This window comes from Chelmon rostratus, chromosome 18, assembly GCF_017976325.1.
Source record: "Chelmon rostratus isolate fCheRos1 chromosome 18, fCheRos1.pri, whole genome shotgun sequence".
Taxonomy (NCBI): Eukaryota; Metazoa; Chordata; class Actinopteri; order Chaetodontiformes; family Chaetodontidae; genus Chelmon; species Chelmon rostratus.
Window position 1 is genome coordinate 18,173,442 of NC_055675.1, and position 18,800 is coordinate 18,192,241.

The window sequence follows — 18,800 nt, forward strand, 5'->3', positions numbered from 1 at the left end:
TGCGCGGTGGCATTTCTGTTTTCGACGTCAGTGACATAACACCAATGAGAGAATAGGGATGAAATAAAACTGGGACAAAGACAGTCACATGTATACTCACTCATTAACCCATACCTCATTTTAAAAGTAACGTCAAACGCTTTTACAAGAGCTTGTGTGTGTTTGTGCGGCGTTTTTCACGCTACGGTGCGTAAAAGAGGTTTGTTCCCTTGGAGACGCCGTAGCGGGTGTGCGCGCAGTTTCCGCCCACTCTAACCTCAGCAGGAAGTGAGCGGAGTCCAGTGAAAGTAAGTGAACTATCAAAACAAACTAACTGCACGTACGGCATCGTTTCCGTTTCAGCATCATTGCAGCTAACGGCTCGTATCATCATCATGGACGGTGTGCCGGCGCCTTTGCGATGCTTCAGTGAGTGCCATTCCGCAGAAATGTTCGTGGATGACGGGGTGGAATCGGTGACTTCGGTGGAGCAGGTGAGCAAAGGCACAGATTAGCTTCGTTAGTGTGGCTAATGCTAATGCTGCGATTGACTGGCACCTCTCCGCTCTGGATGGAAGCGCGTTTTGGAAAAGTGTGACTTGTTCATTTGTCACACAGTTAATTATTTTACCCGAGAATCGGCCCATACATTACAAGAAAAAAAGGAAACTGTTTCATGTTCATGAGCTCACCGTGCTTTAGCTAACCAAAGTTAGCAAACTTGAGCTTTTAGTAAGCTAGCATTGCACCTTAAAGAGATTAAGTATGAATTAACTTAGCTGTTAGCTAGCTAAATTACTTAAACAGTTAAGCCAGGGTACGACGGAGCCCATAGGAAATTAGAGTAAAACCATTACCAAGTTTCCAACAGAAAGCTCCATGTCAATTAACGTTTCTTATTTTGTGGTCCTGACTTATAGTTCGTGTGTGGTTAAATTTAGCCATGGTTAATACTAGCTAATCACAGATGTAGCTAGCAGAAGCGTCATGTAAGATTTAATTGCTGCCTTTTTATTTATAGGGGACTTTGCATGTTAGACAGCATTGATATTTTTATAACAACAATGAAGTACCAAGAAACTGCAGCACATGTTTTTTACAAACAACCCACAAAGGCACTATTGGTGGAAATGTCTAAAATCAGCACACTGCAACAAATGTGATGTTGGTATATTTAAGTCTGTTTTCTATAAACAAACCATTCTGCTCTGCAATTGGCTCATGATGATGACTAGCTGATGAAAGGCTGAGTTTGTTACTGGTGTTCTTGAGCTCTGGATGACCTTCGTGATGACTGTTCACTCTTTCCTGCACTTTGTTTTCCACTAGAAAAAAGTGGAACACAGCATTGGGGAAGTCATCAGTGTTTACAAGCAAATACACAGCTTACCACAGTAAGTATCCAGAGTGTTTTTCCCATTGTTCCCCTTGGCCTTTACCTTATACTTAATTGGGTCTAAGTTGTTTTCACATCAGCGTTTGTAATGATGTTACACACTGCGTAGTGCTTATTACCATTCACCCAACATCTACAAGAACATCTCCTCCATGAAATACTCTCTACCCTGCACACATTATTGTTATTTCTCTGTGTTTTACTTTTAGCTGTCAAAAGACAACAAAAATCTGATTAGCTGCATTATAAAAGTAGAAGTGCATTCAGAGAGCGCAGACCTCTGCCAAGGCCAATAATCCACTCCTCTGTGATATGGAAATCTGCAGGCAGAGCCACTATATATGTCTGGATATTTTTCCAAAACTATAAGAATTTTACATTTGGATGTGAGTGAAGAGTGTGAGTGTAATTATGTTTCCATAGGCACGCCTTAGTTGGAGATCATTTATGTATCTGCTGTGTGATTTGGTTGTTACAAAATTTATTGGGTTCTTCTGTGGCCCATGCTGCACCCATCCACCTTATTTAAGGAAATCAAGCCCGTAGCTTTTTGATAATTCTGCTAACTGAAAACTTAACCTTCTTGATGGAAGTAATTATTGAGAGGGAGACATAAACTAGGACTGATTAAATTCTGTATATCATAAATATTGAGCATACATGAATGAAATGTTCCATTAATCAAGTGTTGCACTGCAGCTGCATTGATTTTAATCTTTTTTTTTTTCACACTATCCAGGAGTGCGATGCTAATTTGGTGAAGCACTCCCTTAAGAGTAGTGAAACTGCCCTGTCTGTGTGTAGAAGACAGAAAATGAAGTCGTTTTGCATTTGCTTCGAACATGTTAGTGCAAAAATTATGTGAAATGAGGACACTAAATTGGCCTGACCGCAACTCAGTGTGTCATAAAAACCTTAATGCCGCACATTAAAATCATTATCTGACCAGCAAATTGGTCAGATAATTGGTCACACATGATCTGACATTATCAGGTAATACGTAGCCGCAGTAATGACGATCATCTATTCATAAGACTCTCATAATGTTGAATACATTTACTGCCATTATGAGACGTTTCCAAGAACGCTGCTTATTGGCTGGGGCTGCTTTTGATCACAAACACCTGCTGTTTGCCAACGGAGATGGCTGCGCGGTGAAGTATGATGGCTGTAATCTGAATGGTGTGTTGATCAGCCCACACACTTTGCTCCTGCTATCAGCTGCCGTCAGTCCTCTCTTAATGGGGTGACTCATTTCATTTCTATAACAAATGCGTGGACCTGAATGTCACCAGCTTTGCAGCCAATGGGAAAATGAATTTGGTTCTATAACTTAATGAATGGTATTCATGAATTTAGTCGTGACCGTCGGTTTTCTGTTTGGCCCGGACTCAGGCTTCAACATATAAGAGGCAAGGTTATTTTTCAACTTTTGAACAGAAGTTAAAATAGACTGAAATGATCATGTTAGCAGTTTGATCAGAAATATGATGGTGTAATGTAATATTTTTCCTCCCACGTCTGCCAAATCAAATATGCATTATTGTTAGAATCTGGCTTACCTGTCTTAATTCAGTGTATTAAAACAGAACATCTAAAATAGTAAAAATGTTTTCTGGTGGTAATTTGACAGTGATATGAGGTAGACAAAAGCAGCAAGTGAAGAAACAAAGATCGTCTCTTTTTGTGCCTTTTGTATTAAATCTATTGACGTCCTTTAGTGTCCTCTTGGCCAGGAACAAAGATCCATACAGAATTCACTCCCGTTCTGTTGTACCCTTGCTGTTAATAAAACAAAAATACTGCAAGACAGTGTCTGCTTGTTTGTGAATTTACCATCGGGACAGGAATCAGGAATTTAGAATATATTCAAGTCAGGAATCCAGCTTCCCACATTGCAACTCCACCCCTGTAAGAAATGTTTGGCCGGACACCAAAACTCCTTTTTCACCTTCTGTTTATTTATATTCATTCAACTGTTTTGATTTATTTTCTGCAAATTCCATCTGTTCGCATGAAGACTTCCACACACTGACATAAATGTAATTTTACATTGCAATGTGGATAAAATCCCTCCATTTGATTTTAATGTGACCTCTTTTTTAAACTTTTAAGCAGCCACTGTTGAACATACTGACTCGAAAGAGTATCAGAATCAGACCTTTAAAAAACACCATTTTTAATGTGCATGTGTGATTGTAGATCACCATCCTCCTCGGGTTGTTGAAACCCACAAATGCACACAAACACACCTGAGGACACAACCTCGCTGTAGTCAGTGGCAGCGACAGAACGCCCTTGGTTGCGCCACATAAAAGTGAGTTTCATAATGCTACTAAAACCAACAAGACGCTAATGAAAATGATGATCTTTAATGCCAATACCTGTGCCAATACAAAAAAAACCCTCCTCAACCTGAGACTGAGGTTACAGGTCTGTCCTCAACATTTAAACAACCTCGCCTGATGAGCAGAACTGTGGTGTGTGGGCCGGCTTGTAGCTGCTTAGCATTGGTCCTGATCCCCCTTCTGATTGTTGTTGTGTTGTAGAATTGCTGCTATTAAACCCCAGGCAGTGATCTGTGACTAACCCTGTGTAGGTAGAGTGTAATTAAAATCGAAGCGAACTCTGCGTGAAAAGGGCAGGCAGCGAATACGACTGGGTGGGCGGTGAGGGGGGTGGGAGTGTCAGCTCACTTTGTGTGTGTGCTAGAAGCTACACATGCAGATGAAAGTTGCACTGGTGTTCTTGTGGCCACGTTGACATTAAAATGATGGAAGGGAACAGCGTGTGACTTTTGCTGTTGTAATGTTTAACTCTCCCCTGAGGATCAATGCAGTCTTATTTCAATTTAATGTTGATTTTTATAGTGTCAAGTATATGTGGACTAATGCAACATATCGCAGCATTAATAACTGCAGCTAGTTTTTGCAGGGCACGTCCCAAAAAAACTCCCAACATTCACCAAAAAATACATACAAAAGCACACAAATGATGCACAAGACAGTGAAGCAGTAATATAATGTGTCTGACTTTCCCCAAAGATACCTTCTTTTCAAACTCATGTATTTGTGCACCTGTTTTTTTTTGGTAATCATTTGTGTTCTCTGAGGCCAGAATACTCTCCTGCTAATAGAAAGTGAACGGAAAAATAGCGAGAAAATGCAAGAGAGACACGACTTAGGCTGCCAAGGAGCCAAAACATGTAAAATATCCAAGTAAATAAATAGAAGAAATCCTCATACCACTGCCTAATCTTTTTCTCTAAGATTTTATGTTTTGTTTTGTTTTTTTCATTTTCAAAAATATTTCCAGATAAAATCCTGGATTTTTTTTTTTTGTGCTTAAAAAATGAATGTGACATGGTGGACAACATGATAGCAAAGGTGGAGAGTGAGCAGAGGGAGTGAATTGAGCCTCTTTTTCAACTGTTTCTCAGATGTCTGTGATGTTTTCTGTTCCGTTCAAGCTGTTTGTGATTGATCCATCTGTCCTGTGTTTGTTCTTCAGGCCAACGTTGTTGCGGGAACAACACTACCAATATCTCAAGAAGGGCTTACGTCACCTATCAGACGCTTATGAGGTACAGTATCACACTTCCAGCCATCTGTTGTGGCTGTTTTAAGTGTATTTTAAATCTAATGAGTACAACCGAGTACTGAAGTTCACTCAGAGGTTGATTTAGTAGACCTGAAGGACAGTAGGACTCGCTGCCTCTGGATGTGTCTGATTGGCTCTGCTTTAAATAGAAATACCATTGTATTCACTTTGCAAAAATATGCTTGTCTGCTCCCGGGAAGGTCATCTCACTTTTTGTGTGTTAGCTGTTCTCTGCTGACCAGAAAACAGAGAGAAAAGCATGTGTTTTCCACCCGGCCTTCAGCTCAGAGTCAGACTGATTTGACTTCAGACTCGATCATTTCAATGTTTCCTTTGAAGCCAGATTGACACGTTGCACTATTCAGCATTGCAGCAATGTTGCAAAGAATTGGCAATGGAGATTAGAAGCTGAGTCACGGCATTATGTAACAGAAACAGTGCGAAAGACATGACACCGCTGTATTGCTTTTATTATAAAAACCATCATACCGCTGAAAGTAATTTTTCCGTGTTCGTCAGCTCAGTCTGAACCTGTCCTGTCAGCCTTGTTTACTCTTCTCTCTGACTGACTGATCTCACTATCTCCTTTATTGCTATAATTGGTCATCTGATCATGTGATGTGTGGTGCTGTCTGTCTCTGTGCGGGTAGTGTCTGGATGCCAGCAGACCGTGGCTTTGCTTCTGGATTCTTCACAGTCTGGAGTTACTAGAGGAGCCCATTCCTGGTGCCGTCGCCTCAGAGTGAGTCACGCACACACACTCACACTCTACAACTAGACTTCTACCAAAGGGGAATAAACGGAGCCAAATAAAGCCTGTGCACTGCCAAAGGCCTTTTATTTATTAGCATTGCATATTCTTGTAATTATTGCAGTAGAGCAAATATTGCTGCAGTGCAAGTGTTGAGCAGCAGCTACACCTAAATGGTCTAACTTCAGCAATATTAGATGTTGAAGTTGTTCATTGCTGAAAAAGTTGATATTGAACTGCTGGAATTTAAAATTGACAGTCTATAAGCGCATCAGACCATTTGAAGTAGTTTACTTTGTGATCCAGCAGAGGGCGCTGACCTGTTGCATGCCTTATTAACCTAATCAGAAGCTAGTAATGGTAATTTGGTACGAAAATGGAGGACAGTCACAACACCGAAGTAAATAACAAATATGAGGCTGTTAGCTAACCAAAGTTTGCAAACTTCAGCTGTCTTTCTGTACAACTACAACAAATCTATGGACTCACCTGTCACAGCCCGAGCCGTACATCCCGGACAAACATATCTGTAATACAGGTTATTTTTCCAGTGCAGCATTGGCACTAGTCAGGGTTGTGTTGTTAAATTATTTCTCTCCCTTGTAGTTTCCACGCCCGCAGTGATTAATAATCATGGTGTTGATGTGAGAAGCAGTGAAATGAATGTTTTTCCTCGTATCGTCACGACTGTTAATTATGATTACCAAGTCTAATGACAGCATTGAGCAGGAGAGGAAGGTGTCTTATGTTTACGCAGCTGTAACTTCAGTGTTGCTGTTATCGCCACTAAAATGCCATTCGATTAAATTGCTGCCAGTCGAAAGTAACACTGCAAACCCCGCAGCGAGTAGCGATGCCAGGCTGCCAACCCACTCTCTCATTATTACTGCGAGGCGTGCCAACACACCGGCTGGCACTGCCCAGCGCCAGTGTGACGCCCTCGTGCTCACACACACAAACACACAGGCCCTGTTCAAGGTTTTATAACAATGCAACCTACAACAGATTGCTTTCTGTGTCCCATGAAATGTACACTGTTCCCAGGTCAGTGGTGGCAGCGGGCTGCTTGGCCAAAGTTAATGTAGGTTTCCCTTCCAACTCAGTTAGCTCCAGGCATACTCGCAGTTTTGTGATTTCTGTCCATGGCGGAGGATCTAGAGGACGTTTGAGAGGAGCAGCGTCGTGCAGAGAGGCTGAAAAGAAAGGAAACTGTGGTTGAGATGGTCTGTGCTTGGTGCCACATCAGCTAGAAACGCCTAAGCTTGTTTGAAGCTGCAGGCTCTGCAGGCCTGAGATGCAGAATTCTACCGCTGTTGTTGCGTGCAATGCATAAGAAACAGTTTATCCAAAGTGAGGTGTTCGAAACTGGTATTTTTGAATCTGTGTTGTGCATGTGTGGCTTTATATGAGGTTACATCGAAATCTATCCCGTACAGCCGCTGCTGGAAACTGAGCAGCTCTGTTTGTGGCTCGTTAAAGAGAAGAGGTGATCACTCAAACAATAAACCACGACAGATTTCATCCTCCGCTTAGTCTGTTCCCAAAGTGATGCACTTGATAATATTCACCAGTTGCCTTTTGTGATAAAATAAGGTTTATTTTATTCCTATTTGTATGTTTAATTAAACAAAATCAGTGCTTCTTATCTGTGCTGTGGCACTTTATTTAATATAAACTGACCATAATTGTGCATCAAAACTCACACAACCTAAAATATGAACCTGTACGTGCAAGTAACACATCATTAATGTGTGCAGTATGTGGAAGTATGCTATGATACCTGCTTTGTCTTTATCAGTATATAGTTTTTATCGTTACATGTTCACCCTGAATAGATTCTCCAAAACAGTATAACAGTATATATACAGTGTATTTTATTTATACAACATAACAGTATGAGAAGAACTTTGTAGATTCCTCTGCTGCTGTTGAAAATAAGCTATGTTTTCCAGATTAGGCTCCATCCTTGCAGTTTACATGCTTGTTTTTTTGTACCCGTATCTAAAATACATTTTCAGGCTCACTGTCCTGCATCCTATGAAACGCACTCCTCAACGGCTATAACTTAAAGGAACGAGGCGATAAGTGAGCAGAGCTGTGTGATTGTGATTGTGCTAATAGCAGTAAGAAAAACACATACCCTCATGTTTTAATAGCGCTGAGCAGCTTCAAACCATGAATCTGTTGGATACGGTTACATAATCAGCAGGTGCAGCAACCAAATACACAAGAAGTACTTGAGCACCCTTTCAAGGAGAATTAAACCTTGTTGTGGTTGTAACTTTTTCGATCCTGTTCTATCCAGTGTGTGTCAGTTTCTGGCTCGCTGTCAGAGCCCAACGGGGGGTTTTGCTGGAGGACCAGGACAACACGCCCACCTCGCGCCGACCTACGCTGCTGTCAACGCCCTCTGTATCATCGGTACCGAAGAGGCCTATAATGTTATAGACAGGTACAGTCACTGTCATAGACGGCACCAAGTATTACCACGGTGGTTAAAAACACAGTATTAAAGAACACAGACATGTTTCTATAAAAGCAGACTTCAGGCAGACTTGCTGATTGTTTTGTTATAATTCGCCTTCATGCTAATGCGGCCGGATGCTTCGTCTCTTTTAACGCTGCACTCAAGATGTTAAAACGCAGCCTGGTGACGAGTCACGTGGGTGTCAGTAGAGAAAAGCATTGCAGCCAAATTGAGTGAGACTCAGACACTTCTGTGTATAAAAAGCCGAATACGACACATTCAGAGGAGGTTATGTATTGTGTTCCTGACATTTACTGCCATCCTTTTCAGTGATTTCTGGCTGATGGAGTCTTTCAGCCTTTCAGCTCAGCAGCTTTGATGGAGAGCATACATTTTGTTGTCAGCAGCACTTTTGGATCAAGTTTTTGACATCCTAGTCCACATGTACTCGGGGTTGTGTTTAAAACGTAGCTTTTTCAGTGCATTTTGGCCTCCTGTACAATCAAATGCACTTTTAGGTCACTGAAAACAGCCTTTGGAAAATTCATGGTCATGGTGACTTTGTTGTAGAGACATAACTCGGGGTTACTCGATGTACTATAGATAACAGAATGAGAGCAACACTGTGTATATTAAATCACCTTCAGGGCATCAGTGTGTGTTCATACTGAAGTCTCATGCAGCCTGAATGAAACCTGAAGCTTCAAAATAACTGGAACAACAGTCTTTTTTCATTTGTGTTGTATCAGCTTGATGGAACAAAGTATAATTATAGCCACAGTCACATATTAAAGCATTTCAATCAGCGGCTGTATAACGATGTTTGGAATTCGTTTATTAATTTATGCCTTTAAATCCCTTCTCTTCAGTGTAATTGAATATTTCCTGCTTAGTTTAATAGCTGTGGCGTTATTACAGTTGTAGGGGAACATTACAGACGTATCTTTTTGATGTTATTTAACCAGTAGATAATTATAAGAGCATTTAGAGCTCATGTTTACATGATTTATTCCACATTTTCTGCATTTATATCTGAGGCTGCAAATGTTTCCAGCTCATTTCTGTGCCTTGACTTTTTATTAGTGCTTTATTAAATTAGCAGTACTTACCCTGTTCCATTCGCCTTCCACCCCCTCCCTCTGTTCTTTCTCTCGCTTCACTCAATCCATTCCCGCCCCTCCTGCTCCTGCTGTCACCACCCATCTCCTCTTCTCTCTGTTCACCCCCCCCTCTCTCTCTCCTCCTGTGCCGCCCTTCTCCAGGGAGAAGCTGTTAGATTTCCTCTGGTCAGTGAAGCAGCCAGATGGCTCATTCGTGATGCACATCGGAGGAGAGGTGGATGTCAGGTGAGAGCCCAGAAGATAACACGACCTGCTCCGCCTGTTTGCTCTCATTCCTCCTTTTTTTTTTTTTTTCATGTCTTCTGCTGGTGTATTTGCTTTATCTGCGCCACACAGGAAGATCCATAAATCACCACCGTGAAAAACACACTACGTCACCATCACAATGAAGTGCATGTTTGGTGTTATTCATTATTGTGGATTAGTTGTGCGACAGGTAGATACATTTGCACATTTAGTCTATTTACCAAGAAAGTAGGACATTTTTAAAAAGTGCATCTTTTTATCTGCCTTTCCTTTGTGTTGTTATGCTCTTTTTGTTCCTCTTTGGTGTTGATAGAAAAGAGGAGACATACCCACATCTCTCTTGCGTAAGAGTGGATTTATGTTATTTGAGTCGCTCTGTGTGTGTGCGCGTGCATGCTTGCGTGCGTGCGTGCGTGCGTGCGTGAGTGTGTGTGCTGTTTCCTCTCTTTGAATGTGCAGTGTGGAGCAGTGGGGTTTTAATAAGCAGCTTTGAGGTATCGTCTTCTGTTTCAACAAAGAACCTCAAAAGTCGACACAACTTTCTCGCTCTCGGTGGGGGCCGTTATCTGTTGCCAACCACTTAATGCTCTGCTCTGCTGTCGTTATATTTTACTTAAACTCTCGTCTTCTCGGGCGGGTTCGCTTATCTGTCCACGTCCCATGAAAACCATGTAGCTCCAAAATGTCAACATTTCATGAACTAAGAAAAAAGCGGCCTTGCTTTAATTTCTGAGGTAATCCAGTGGATTTTTAAAGGGTTTTATTGGCCTAAGAAGCAGAGGGATTTGCTCAAACCCTCTTTTCATGTGAGGATAAGTCTGGTGATATTCAATATTTTTCTTTTTGTCAACAAATCCCATGAAAAGACAAAAAGCAATGCTGAATTGATCCGAATAAAGCCTGGTTTAGCTTATCCCTCTGTTCCATAGACCTATATTATCCAAAAACACATGAAAAACACATGTTCCTTCATTAACATGAACATGGTGTCTGGTTTGAGTCAGTCACACTGTATATACTGCCCTGCCACTGTCAGTACTCACTCGGGCACTGAATGCGCATCAGTCCGCAGCTGAAAATAATCCCCAACAAATGCTCTATTTCCCCCTGTTTGAGTGACGTTTGCTGCAGTGTTTTTGGAAATTATTGTGCTTTGTTTAAAAAAAAAGAAATATACGTGCTTGTGACCCTTTTTTAAGAATTAATTTCCAGTATGAACAAATGGGTTTGGGGCAGAGTGCCACAGACAAAAGCATTAAATAACACCAGCCTTGTGCTTCAAATGAGAAACCTGGTTTGATGATCTAGATATGCTGTCTTCATACTATAGGTTTTTTCCCTAAGGATAACACCAGTGTAAATGTACCTCTGTATTATTATCCACAGTAGAGCTGGACCGAGTAGCTCGAAGCTCATAATGGTGCAAATCAACACTTGAATGCTGCTTCTTTTCTAATTAGACTCCAATGGTGGCTGCGTAGGATTGTTTTCAGCTTCTGTGATGTGTGTAAAGCCCAAAATTAAAAAAAAACAATGATATAATCATTTCCAAACTTCACAACATGTTTCCATCCATATTTGTTGTTTTTGTAGCCTTCAAAAACAAAATTATTCCTGCGGTCAGAAAGCTGCTGTATGAATCATCAATAAGCCTAAAGGCCTGATTACTATTACATCGTTACTTTATGCCTTTATTAGATTAGCCTGTTTATGTCGACTTTATATTCATTAAAAAAAGTTGATTTAATTTACAAAAAAATACTCATTTATACCAATGAGGGGTGATGATGCCATTGAAATATGCCACATTCAGTACAGCAGCGATCCACAAACGCCCTGAAGAGACCAAACCCAACAATGAATTTGTTCCACCAACAGGACAGTTATTATCTCTGAGTCCCACATTTACACTGCTGATAAGAATAAACTACACTGCTCGTGTTCACCTTCATGACTGAAACACGTCAGGCCTCGGCTCCGGAGATGATACTCGCCGGTGGGATGAATTGACGGCTGTTTCTGGTCTCTTCATGGGATTTGTCGATAATCATGAAAAGATGTGCAAGCACCAAGATTATCTTTCAGTTCCTTGTAAGTTCAAGCTTCATGGTCTCTTGACGGCAGAGGGAGGTGGAACAGGTAAAAGCCAAGATGACTTACAGCGAAGAACAAACTGGATGTTTATATTTGGCTTTGGAAGATAATGTGTAAGTGTAGGAGGAGACTTCCTGCTCACCCACATCCGTGTTTCCTCTTTTTATAGGAGCGCATATTGTGCAGCTTCTGTAGCATCGCTCACAAACATCCTCACACCAAAACTGTTCGAAGACACTACCAACTGGATCCTCAGGTACGGCCCACCTCCACCGCAGCAGGCTGTCATTGAATTATTAAAGACCTCTGTTTCTCCATAAAGCAGCGAGTGATTTGTTGTGTTTTCCTGACTGTGTCCTCTGTCTCCAGTTGCCAGAACTGGGAGGGTGGTCTCAGCGGAGTGCCAGGCTTGGAGGCCCACGGTGGCTACACTTTCTGCGGGACAGCTGCCCTCGTCATCCTGGGAAAAGAACACATGCTGGATCTCAAAGCCTTGCTGGTGAGAAACTCGCGTCACCTGACATTTTCACAATCGCAGGCACGTTTCGTGGTCTAAAAAACATGAAATTACATAAAACGCCCCCTGCTCAGAGTAACCTGTGGTCCGACTTGGCTCGAGTCTAAACACACACACAAAAAGATGTTATCAGTGTCAGTCACAATAGAGCCTTTGTGCAGGAAGCATAAAAACACAGCTGTGATAAAACAAGAATAAAATGCTGTAACCAAGAGCAAGATTTGAAGTAAAACGACTGTTTCAGTCTGAAATATTACACAGTTCTATCTTGTTTTTTTGCCTATTTTAGGTGGCCTTTTGTCGTGCATGTTAGATCAGTTTCCTTTAATGTGTTTTCAAGGAATTTCTCCTGTCGTCTCCGGTCAGAACAGCAGCCCCGGAGCTTTACTGCAGATGGAGCTTTGGTGTTGCGTTCAGGGACTCTGCAGCAGGGCAGATGCTTAATGACACAGAGCTTAAGGTCATCTGGAGGAGATGGTGTGTGTCTGCCAGCCTGCAAAATAACAGTGTTCAGAGTCCATTTTTTATAGCTTTGGTTGCCTTCATGCAACATGTCCAATAATCGTTCAGGAGAAATTACCACATGAAATTCAAAATATCAAGGATGTGAAGTGCTCCTCCACTTCCATCATACTGTCACTCATTCAGCATGTATTCAAATTCTGTGTGGTCATAAAGTTAGATTTGCATGCGGCTGGTCAGAAAACCTGTTCTCCACATGCTAGAAGGCTAAAACCTCCCCCCTCCTTTAAACAGCCTGGCTGCTCTGTAGTAAAGCCCGCTCCACGCCCAGCCAAAGTTGAACTGGAAACCTCTTAGCTGATATGCATTTCTGTCTCAGTGGTTTAATGGGAGCGTCAGTGGAGCTGGAGGTGACAGCCGGGGGCGGAGACGCTCCTCTGTGGTTCAGAGGTTGTACGTGGACACCAGGTCGAGGACGTCCACAGCGGCGTGGCTCTGCTGTACAGTATCGCCTCTGCACAGCTGTGTCACGTGTGTCAGAGCAGAAACAAAGTCCTGTAAGAGGTTATAGTGCCGTTATTTGGTAGAAAATAAACACAAACGCTTGCTGGTTCGAGCTTTTTCACCGTGAGGATTTGCTGTCTCTCTCTGTTTCATAAGTTTGGGCTTTTGGACAAAAAGACATTTGAAGACGTTGCCTCTGGCTTTTTTTTTTTTTTAAGAAATTATCAGGTATTTTTCTCTACTGTCAGTCACTTAATAGACCAAATTTTCAGCCCTAATTGTCAAAACAAGTGGACATTGCATTAGAGATTCATATTGATCTGATCTGGAGACATGTCTGAAAGTCCTGAGACTGGAACACGTCTGTCTGTGAGGAGTCTAGTCTCTGATATACAGAAGCACAATGATACTGGACTTTTCAAGTTTCTGGGATCCCATCCAGGTTGTTTTCTTTTTATTTTCTTTCTTTGAACTGGCAGTAGACAAGTTCTTTGCTTTAATGTATCATAATGAAGTAAATGTTGATTGCACGGTGTAATGGCTGTAGAATAATGACACCATCTGCGCTTAGATTGCTTCCCTGTAAGCTTTTTCACTGTGCGGTTCTGTCTGCCAGCGGGTGCGTGACCTCGGAGAAAATGAAGGCTGGCTGGAGATCCAGTCCGGCCGGCACCATTTAAACACGCATTCACGTCTCCATTACATTTACAGATTGAATGAACGAAAGAACTCACCTTCATCGCGCCTGCCGTAGTTACTGTACTTAAACCTCGTTATTCCGCCATGTAAAATTATGACCGTAGTTTTGTTTCTACTTTAAAATGATTCGTTATTAGAGTGTGTGTGAACAGAAATGGCTTTTATGAAGTTATCGAGTGATGTAGGATGAGTGACGCTCTATAAAACAAGCCCCAGTTTCATCTCGGAGAGAATGAATTAATCATCAAGAGAAGATTTGGCAACTCCCGAATCTGTGTGAGTTGTGTGCTTACTGTTAATCAGTCGAACCAAAGCTCCTTTTTTAAGGATGATCATTCTCCTTGAGGGATTTATACAGCGAGTACAAAGCTGCTAAAACAAGCGAAGCAAGTTCCACCTTTAAAAGTGAGAGTTTGAAGCAGCAAGATGCGAAAGCACAGCTGCAGTTAATGAATAACTTGTGTGTTGTTCTTTTGAATATGACAACTTTCACTGGCATTGCAGAGGACTGTCTTCCATATTACCTGTCAAGTATAGAGAAAGGGAAGCAGCATTATTCCCACAGTGCAGCCTGGATGATGTGATTGTTCTGTCTCTTCTTATTGGATAAAGACTGGTCTGAACGCAGCAGCAGCAGCAGCACGCATGAAGCATTTATGACACACAGATCAAAGATCAGCGTTCGTGTCACGTCTTTCCAGATTTCCTCGTGACTTCACGGGGAAAAGCTCTTCGTCTAAAAAGAATCTAGATCATTGGGAGGTTTGATGTTGCAGCTAAATAATGAGGAACGTCGGAAGTCTCGCTGTAAAGTGTTAAATCTTGCATGTTTTGCACTGTACATGCATATTTAAGTGTGTTTCCCTCGTTTCACATGTGAGTATACATCTACTCTTTGGTTTGGAAGAAGGAGCACGCTCAGCTCCGGCTCAGCCACAGCAGCCGTTCAGCGTCCTCCACCTCCACCTCCACCTCCTCCGCTGTGTTCAGCTCCTCTTTCTTCAGTTTCTTTCCTCCTTCAGTGGCTGCAGTGAATCCCTGAACTAACGTTAACGAGCTCATCATTGTCCTCCCTCTTTCTCCGACAGATTAGACCCCAGCTGGTATTAAACCCAATATTCCGTAATTTTTCAATCCAAGCCGAGCAGACTGGATGTACACCAATTAGTGGTTGCCATGGCAACGATATTGCAAATCCCGTCCCATTTCGACGATGTTAAGACGCCGCTTCCCTTCATCCCCTCTGCTGGGTTTCGGGGCAGATGTGACTTCTGATTGTGTTAAATGTGAGTTTGTGGTGTGTCGTCCTCAGCGGTGGGTGGTCAGCAGACAGATGCGGTTCGAAGGAGGCTTCCAGGGCCGCTGCAATAAACTGGTGGACGGCTGCTACTCTTTCTGGCAGGCTGGACTCCTGCCTCTACTCCACAGAGCCTTATTCAAAGAAGGTACTGTATCTTTGGTCATAGCAAAGCCCTAAGGTTAGGCATGCCTGCGACAGCTCTTTCTTCAAGAAGAGCATAAAATACTGTGAACCAGTGTGGTTTTGACTTTTTTTAATGGATCAAAATTCAGATCTTTCTTCTTTGAGAATCAGCTAAATACATGTAGAGAAAATGCAGATCTTAAGTGTATTAATAACATTTTCAGAGTTCTGGGTTGTGTTTCCTCCATACAAGTCAGTGTAAAGATGGCTTGTTGTTTTCAGTTTTAGCAGTTTTTCACCAAAAAACAGTAATGACCTTAATGGAGAAGGTCACTTTTAAGTGAGTTTCATGGAGGTTTATGTGCATTTTACAGTTTCTCTGCTGCAGGACACTGATTATCACAGTTTACATTAACAAGGTCGCCGCTCCGGAAATGCATCGTCCCATACAAAGTAAAAAGAAGATCAGGGGCAAAATTACAAATAAGCAGCGGATCATGTGCCCTGTTTGAGTGCACTAAAGAAAAATAAAAAGTGGTGCACTGGAGATGGCATTTTAATAATCCAGTATCATTTTATTCATTAGAAAATTGAATTATTTCTAAAGCAAAAAGTGAACGTGAGAGTTTCGAGTGTGACTGGACTGCGTCTGTGCAGGAGAGTCGGAGCTGAGTCGGCAGCGCTGGATGTTCGAGCAGCAGGCCTTGCAGGAGTACATCCTCCTCTGCTGTCAGAACCCAACGGGGGGCCTCCTGGATAAGCCTGGCAAGTCAGTCCCACACCATCTGGACACACACACACACACACACACACACCGCGACACATTAAGGCTGGCACACAAACACACTCTCACAGTTAAGTGTGAGTCACACGGTTTTACTCATGCAAATCGTTGTCCTGTCCTGTCTCCATGTGTCCAGATCCAGAGATTTCTACCACACGTGTTACTGCCTGAGCGGCCTCTCCATCGCACAGCACTTTGGAAACATGGACCTCCATCATGAGATGATCCTCGGCAGGGAGGAGAACAGACTGGTGAGGCCTCAGCAGGGCTGGGAGGGCGAATGTGGGTGTATCCATTCAGAAATGGATTATTTACTGAGGGGAATGGATGAAATAAGACCCTGGTAACCGCTCCAGTATCAGAATAACAGCTAGCCTGGCACAGAATTGGCCTTCCAGCGCCTGTAAAACTCACCAAACAGACAGACGTGTTTGTTCAATCTGTACTAAAACGTAAGCATCAAAACATCACATCGTGGTTTTCCACGGGGTTATGTGCGGGACAGCGTCTTGGCCAGGTGCAGTAACTTGTCAGAGTGAGATCAGCAGGAAACCAGCGGAGACTCCAGGATTTACTGCTCTCGGCTAAAATCTCGCTTTGAGGTGTTATAAGTGACTCAGGTGGCTGGCCTGTCCTGTGCAGCCAGCCCATCGTAGCTGCTAGTTTATTGGTTCTTGTGGCAAAGAATGTACTGAAGTTCAGCCACACATCAAGGCTGCAGGACGCAGTTATGTGGAAATATTTTCTGTCAGAATTGTCTGGGGTCGGGGGTCAAATTTGTTGAGCGACTCCACAATCTTTCTATGCATCCTCTGGGGTACAAGCACCCCTGGTGGGACGAGTTTATTCCACTCTGCTGCTAAAGCTGTGAGCAGACAGTGGAAAATGGCCTGAATCCAGCACAGATCTTTGTCACATCTGTCTGATAGCCAAAGTGGAGGGTCTCTCTCAGAAAAACATGAGTGTGATCAGAACATTCTCTGTCAGTCGTGGTTCCAGCATTAGTCCTCCGGGGTAAATTAATTTATTACCAAACAACACGGTGTGATCAGATGCTTTAATGGCTGGAATAAGAGTCTACAGCAGTGATGTTTATCTGCAGGTCCTTGAAAATGAAAAGAGAAATTTGTAAATTAACTGAACGATTTTAAATCCCCTCATCTGCTGCTCATTTTGCCCCTGATGCACTTGTACCCTGTCATTTTTCCAGCATGCGGTAAATTATGAAACGACTGGGTTTTTTATCTGACAGTTCTGCAGCATGCAGATTCATTTGCGGATGAGTTTAGTTGCGTGCACCGGCGTTAACAGTCGAGAGAGCGTCAGTCACCGTTCTTCATTTTTGTGCTGTTACATGTCCTACATGCCTTGTGAGTTCACTGATGGTCTCAGGGCTTATTCCCAGACCTTGTTACATTTTGATGAAGTATAAAAGCAGAAGCACTGGCTATTGGGGGGGAGTTACAAAGCAATCACATGTGGTTTTACTTGAACATGTCAATGGCAGCTGCAGCGGTGTGGGTTTTATTTTCCTGTTTCCTGTTGCATTACTGGCACTTACAGCTGGTTACAGTAAGTCTGCCCCCGACACAGGCATATGTACATCACCGCTTCGGTGATAATGCATAATTCAGCAGCCGACCAGCCGCCCAACAGTGTTTCATCACATCCTGTAGGAAAGCTAGACATTATGATTTAGCTTATATTTTAGGATTTATTTTCTGTCAAAATGCAGAAGAAGATTTGGTTGGTTGCAACTTCACTGCTACTACCACTACATGCTACGCACTGGTCCTTTAATGGGTAGTTGTAGAATACTGTCAACACAGTGAGGCATTAATAGGTGCTTCATAATGACTAATAAAGGGCAAGTATGCTTTTAATATGCTCACTAATAAGTAGCTAGTTTGTGGTGAATATATGTACCTTAATATGAAGTGTTTCCCTGCACTGTACTGTATTGTACTGTACTGTATTATATATTGACAGATGCCTCGTTTGGTTTTAGAAATATCGTTTCATAAAGATTGAAAGTGCCATTTAGGAACAATTTAACACAGTGCAGACGTGTTTAAGGAAATTGATTCTTCTTCAGCAGAGCAGTTTCACTGTGAAGAAATCGATAAAAAGTCTCAGTGGACAGTGGAGCCTGTTTATGATGTGCTGTAGCTGTTAGATAATACTGAAACTGTAATTACACCCAGATCTGATTAGATAAAGCTGTAAAACTTTTGGACAGTCGTAAAATAGAATTGAAAAAATAAGATCATGTCCTCTTGTTGTCTCTTCTAGGCTCCAACTCATCCGGTTTATAACATTTGTCCAGAGAAGGTGGCTCAGGCCCTGCAGCACTTTCACCGGCTGTCTGTCCCCGAGGACAACAAGCAGCCGGACCCCGCCTCCGGATCAGCCGACAGTCAGTCCTAGTCAGTCCCCAGCGGAGACGTCACGGCACGCCAACCAGCAAACCCCGGGGGACGGACTCGAACCAGCAAACAGCGGTCAGGTCTGACATGAGACGAGCCCAGGAGCCGGTCGGACGGTGGACCCCCTCGGTAGAAGTGAGGGCTGGAGTTTAGGAGCATTTGCCTGAATAAAGGTTAACAGTTGTGTGTGGGCAGCTTCGCATTCAGCTGAATTTTTGCTTGCAATGCCTGTTGTTTTCATTCTATGAAAGAAAAGTGAAACTTTCTATGATTTCAGTCTGACCTAAGTTAATAAAACTTTATACAGCACTTTTTATAACGGTGTTATAAA

At 42.5% G+C, this 18,800-nt stretch overlaps 1 protein-coding gene across 1 annotated transcript; it reads left to right on the forward strand.

Annotated features, from left to right (window-relative positions):
* Positions 1 to 271: 271 nt before the first annotated feature.
* fntb (farnesyltransferase, CAAX box, beta) lies at positions 272 to 18,783 on the forward strand. Its single transcript, XM_041958665.1, has 12 exons — positions 272 to 473; positions 1,309 to 1,373; positions 4,886 to 4,958; positions 5,626 to 5,717; positions 8,032 to 8,178; positions 9,456 to 9,539; positions 11,824 to 11,910; positions 12,024 to 12,153; positions 15,149 to 15,281; positions 15,917 to 16,028; positions 16,180 to 16,294; positions 18,336 to 18,783. Exons 1-12 carry the CDS (start codon positions 375 to 377, stop codon positions 18,468 to 18,470), a joined length of 1,272 nt encoding a protein of 423 aa, XP_041814599.1. The 5' UTR covers positions 272 to 374; the 3' UTR covers positions 18,471 to 18,783.
* The last annotated feature ends 17 nt before the right edge of the window (positions 18,784 to 18,800 follow it).

Bases quoted from the DNA above. Each gene is read 5' to 3' on its own strand.
- fntb (XM_041958665.1), top strand. From the start codon at position 375: ATGGACGGTGTGCCGGCGCCTTTGCGATGCTTCAGTGAGTGCCATTCC. The intron at 4,959-5,625 runs GTACAGTATCAC...CTGTGCGGGTAG, and splicing joins ACCTATCAGACGCTTATGAG to TGTCTGGATGCCAGCAGACC. The intron at 9,540-11,823 runs GTGAGAGCCCAG...CTCTTTTTATAG, and splicing joins GGAGGAGAGGTGGATGTCAG to GAGCGCATATTGTGCAGCTT.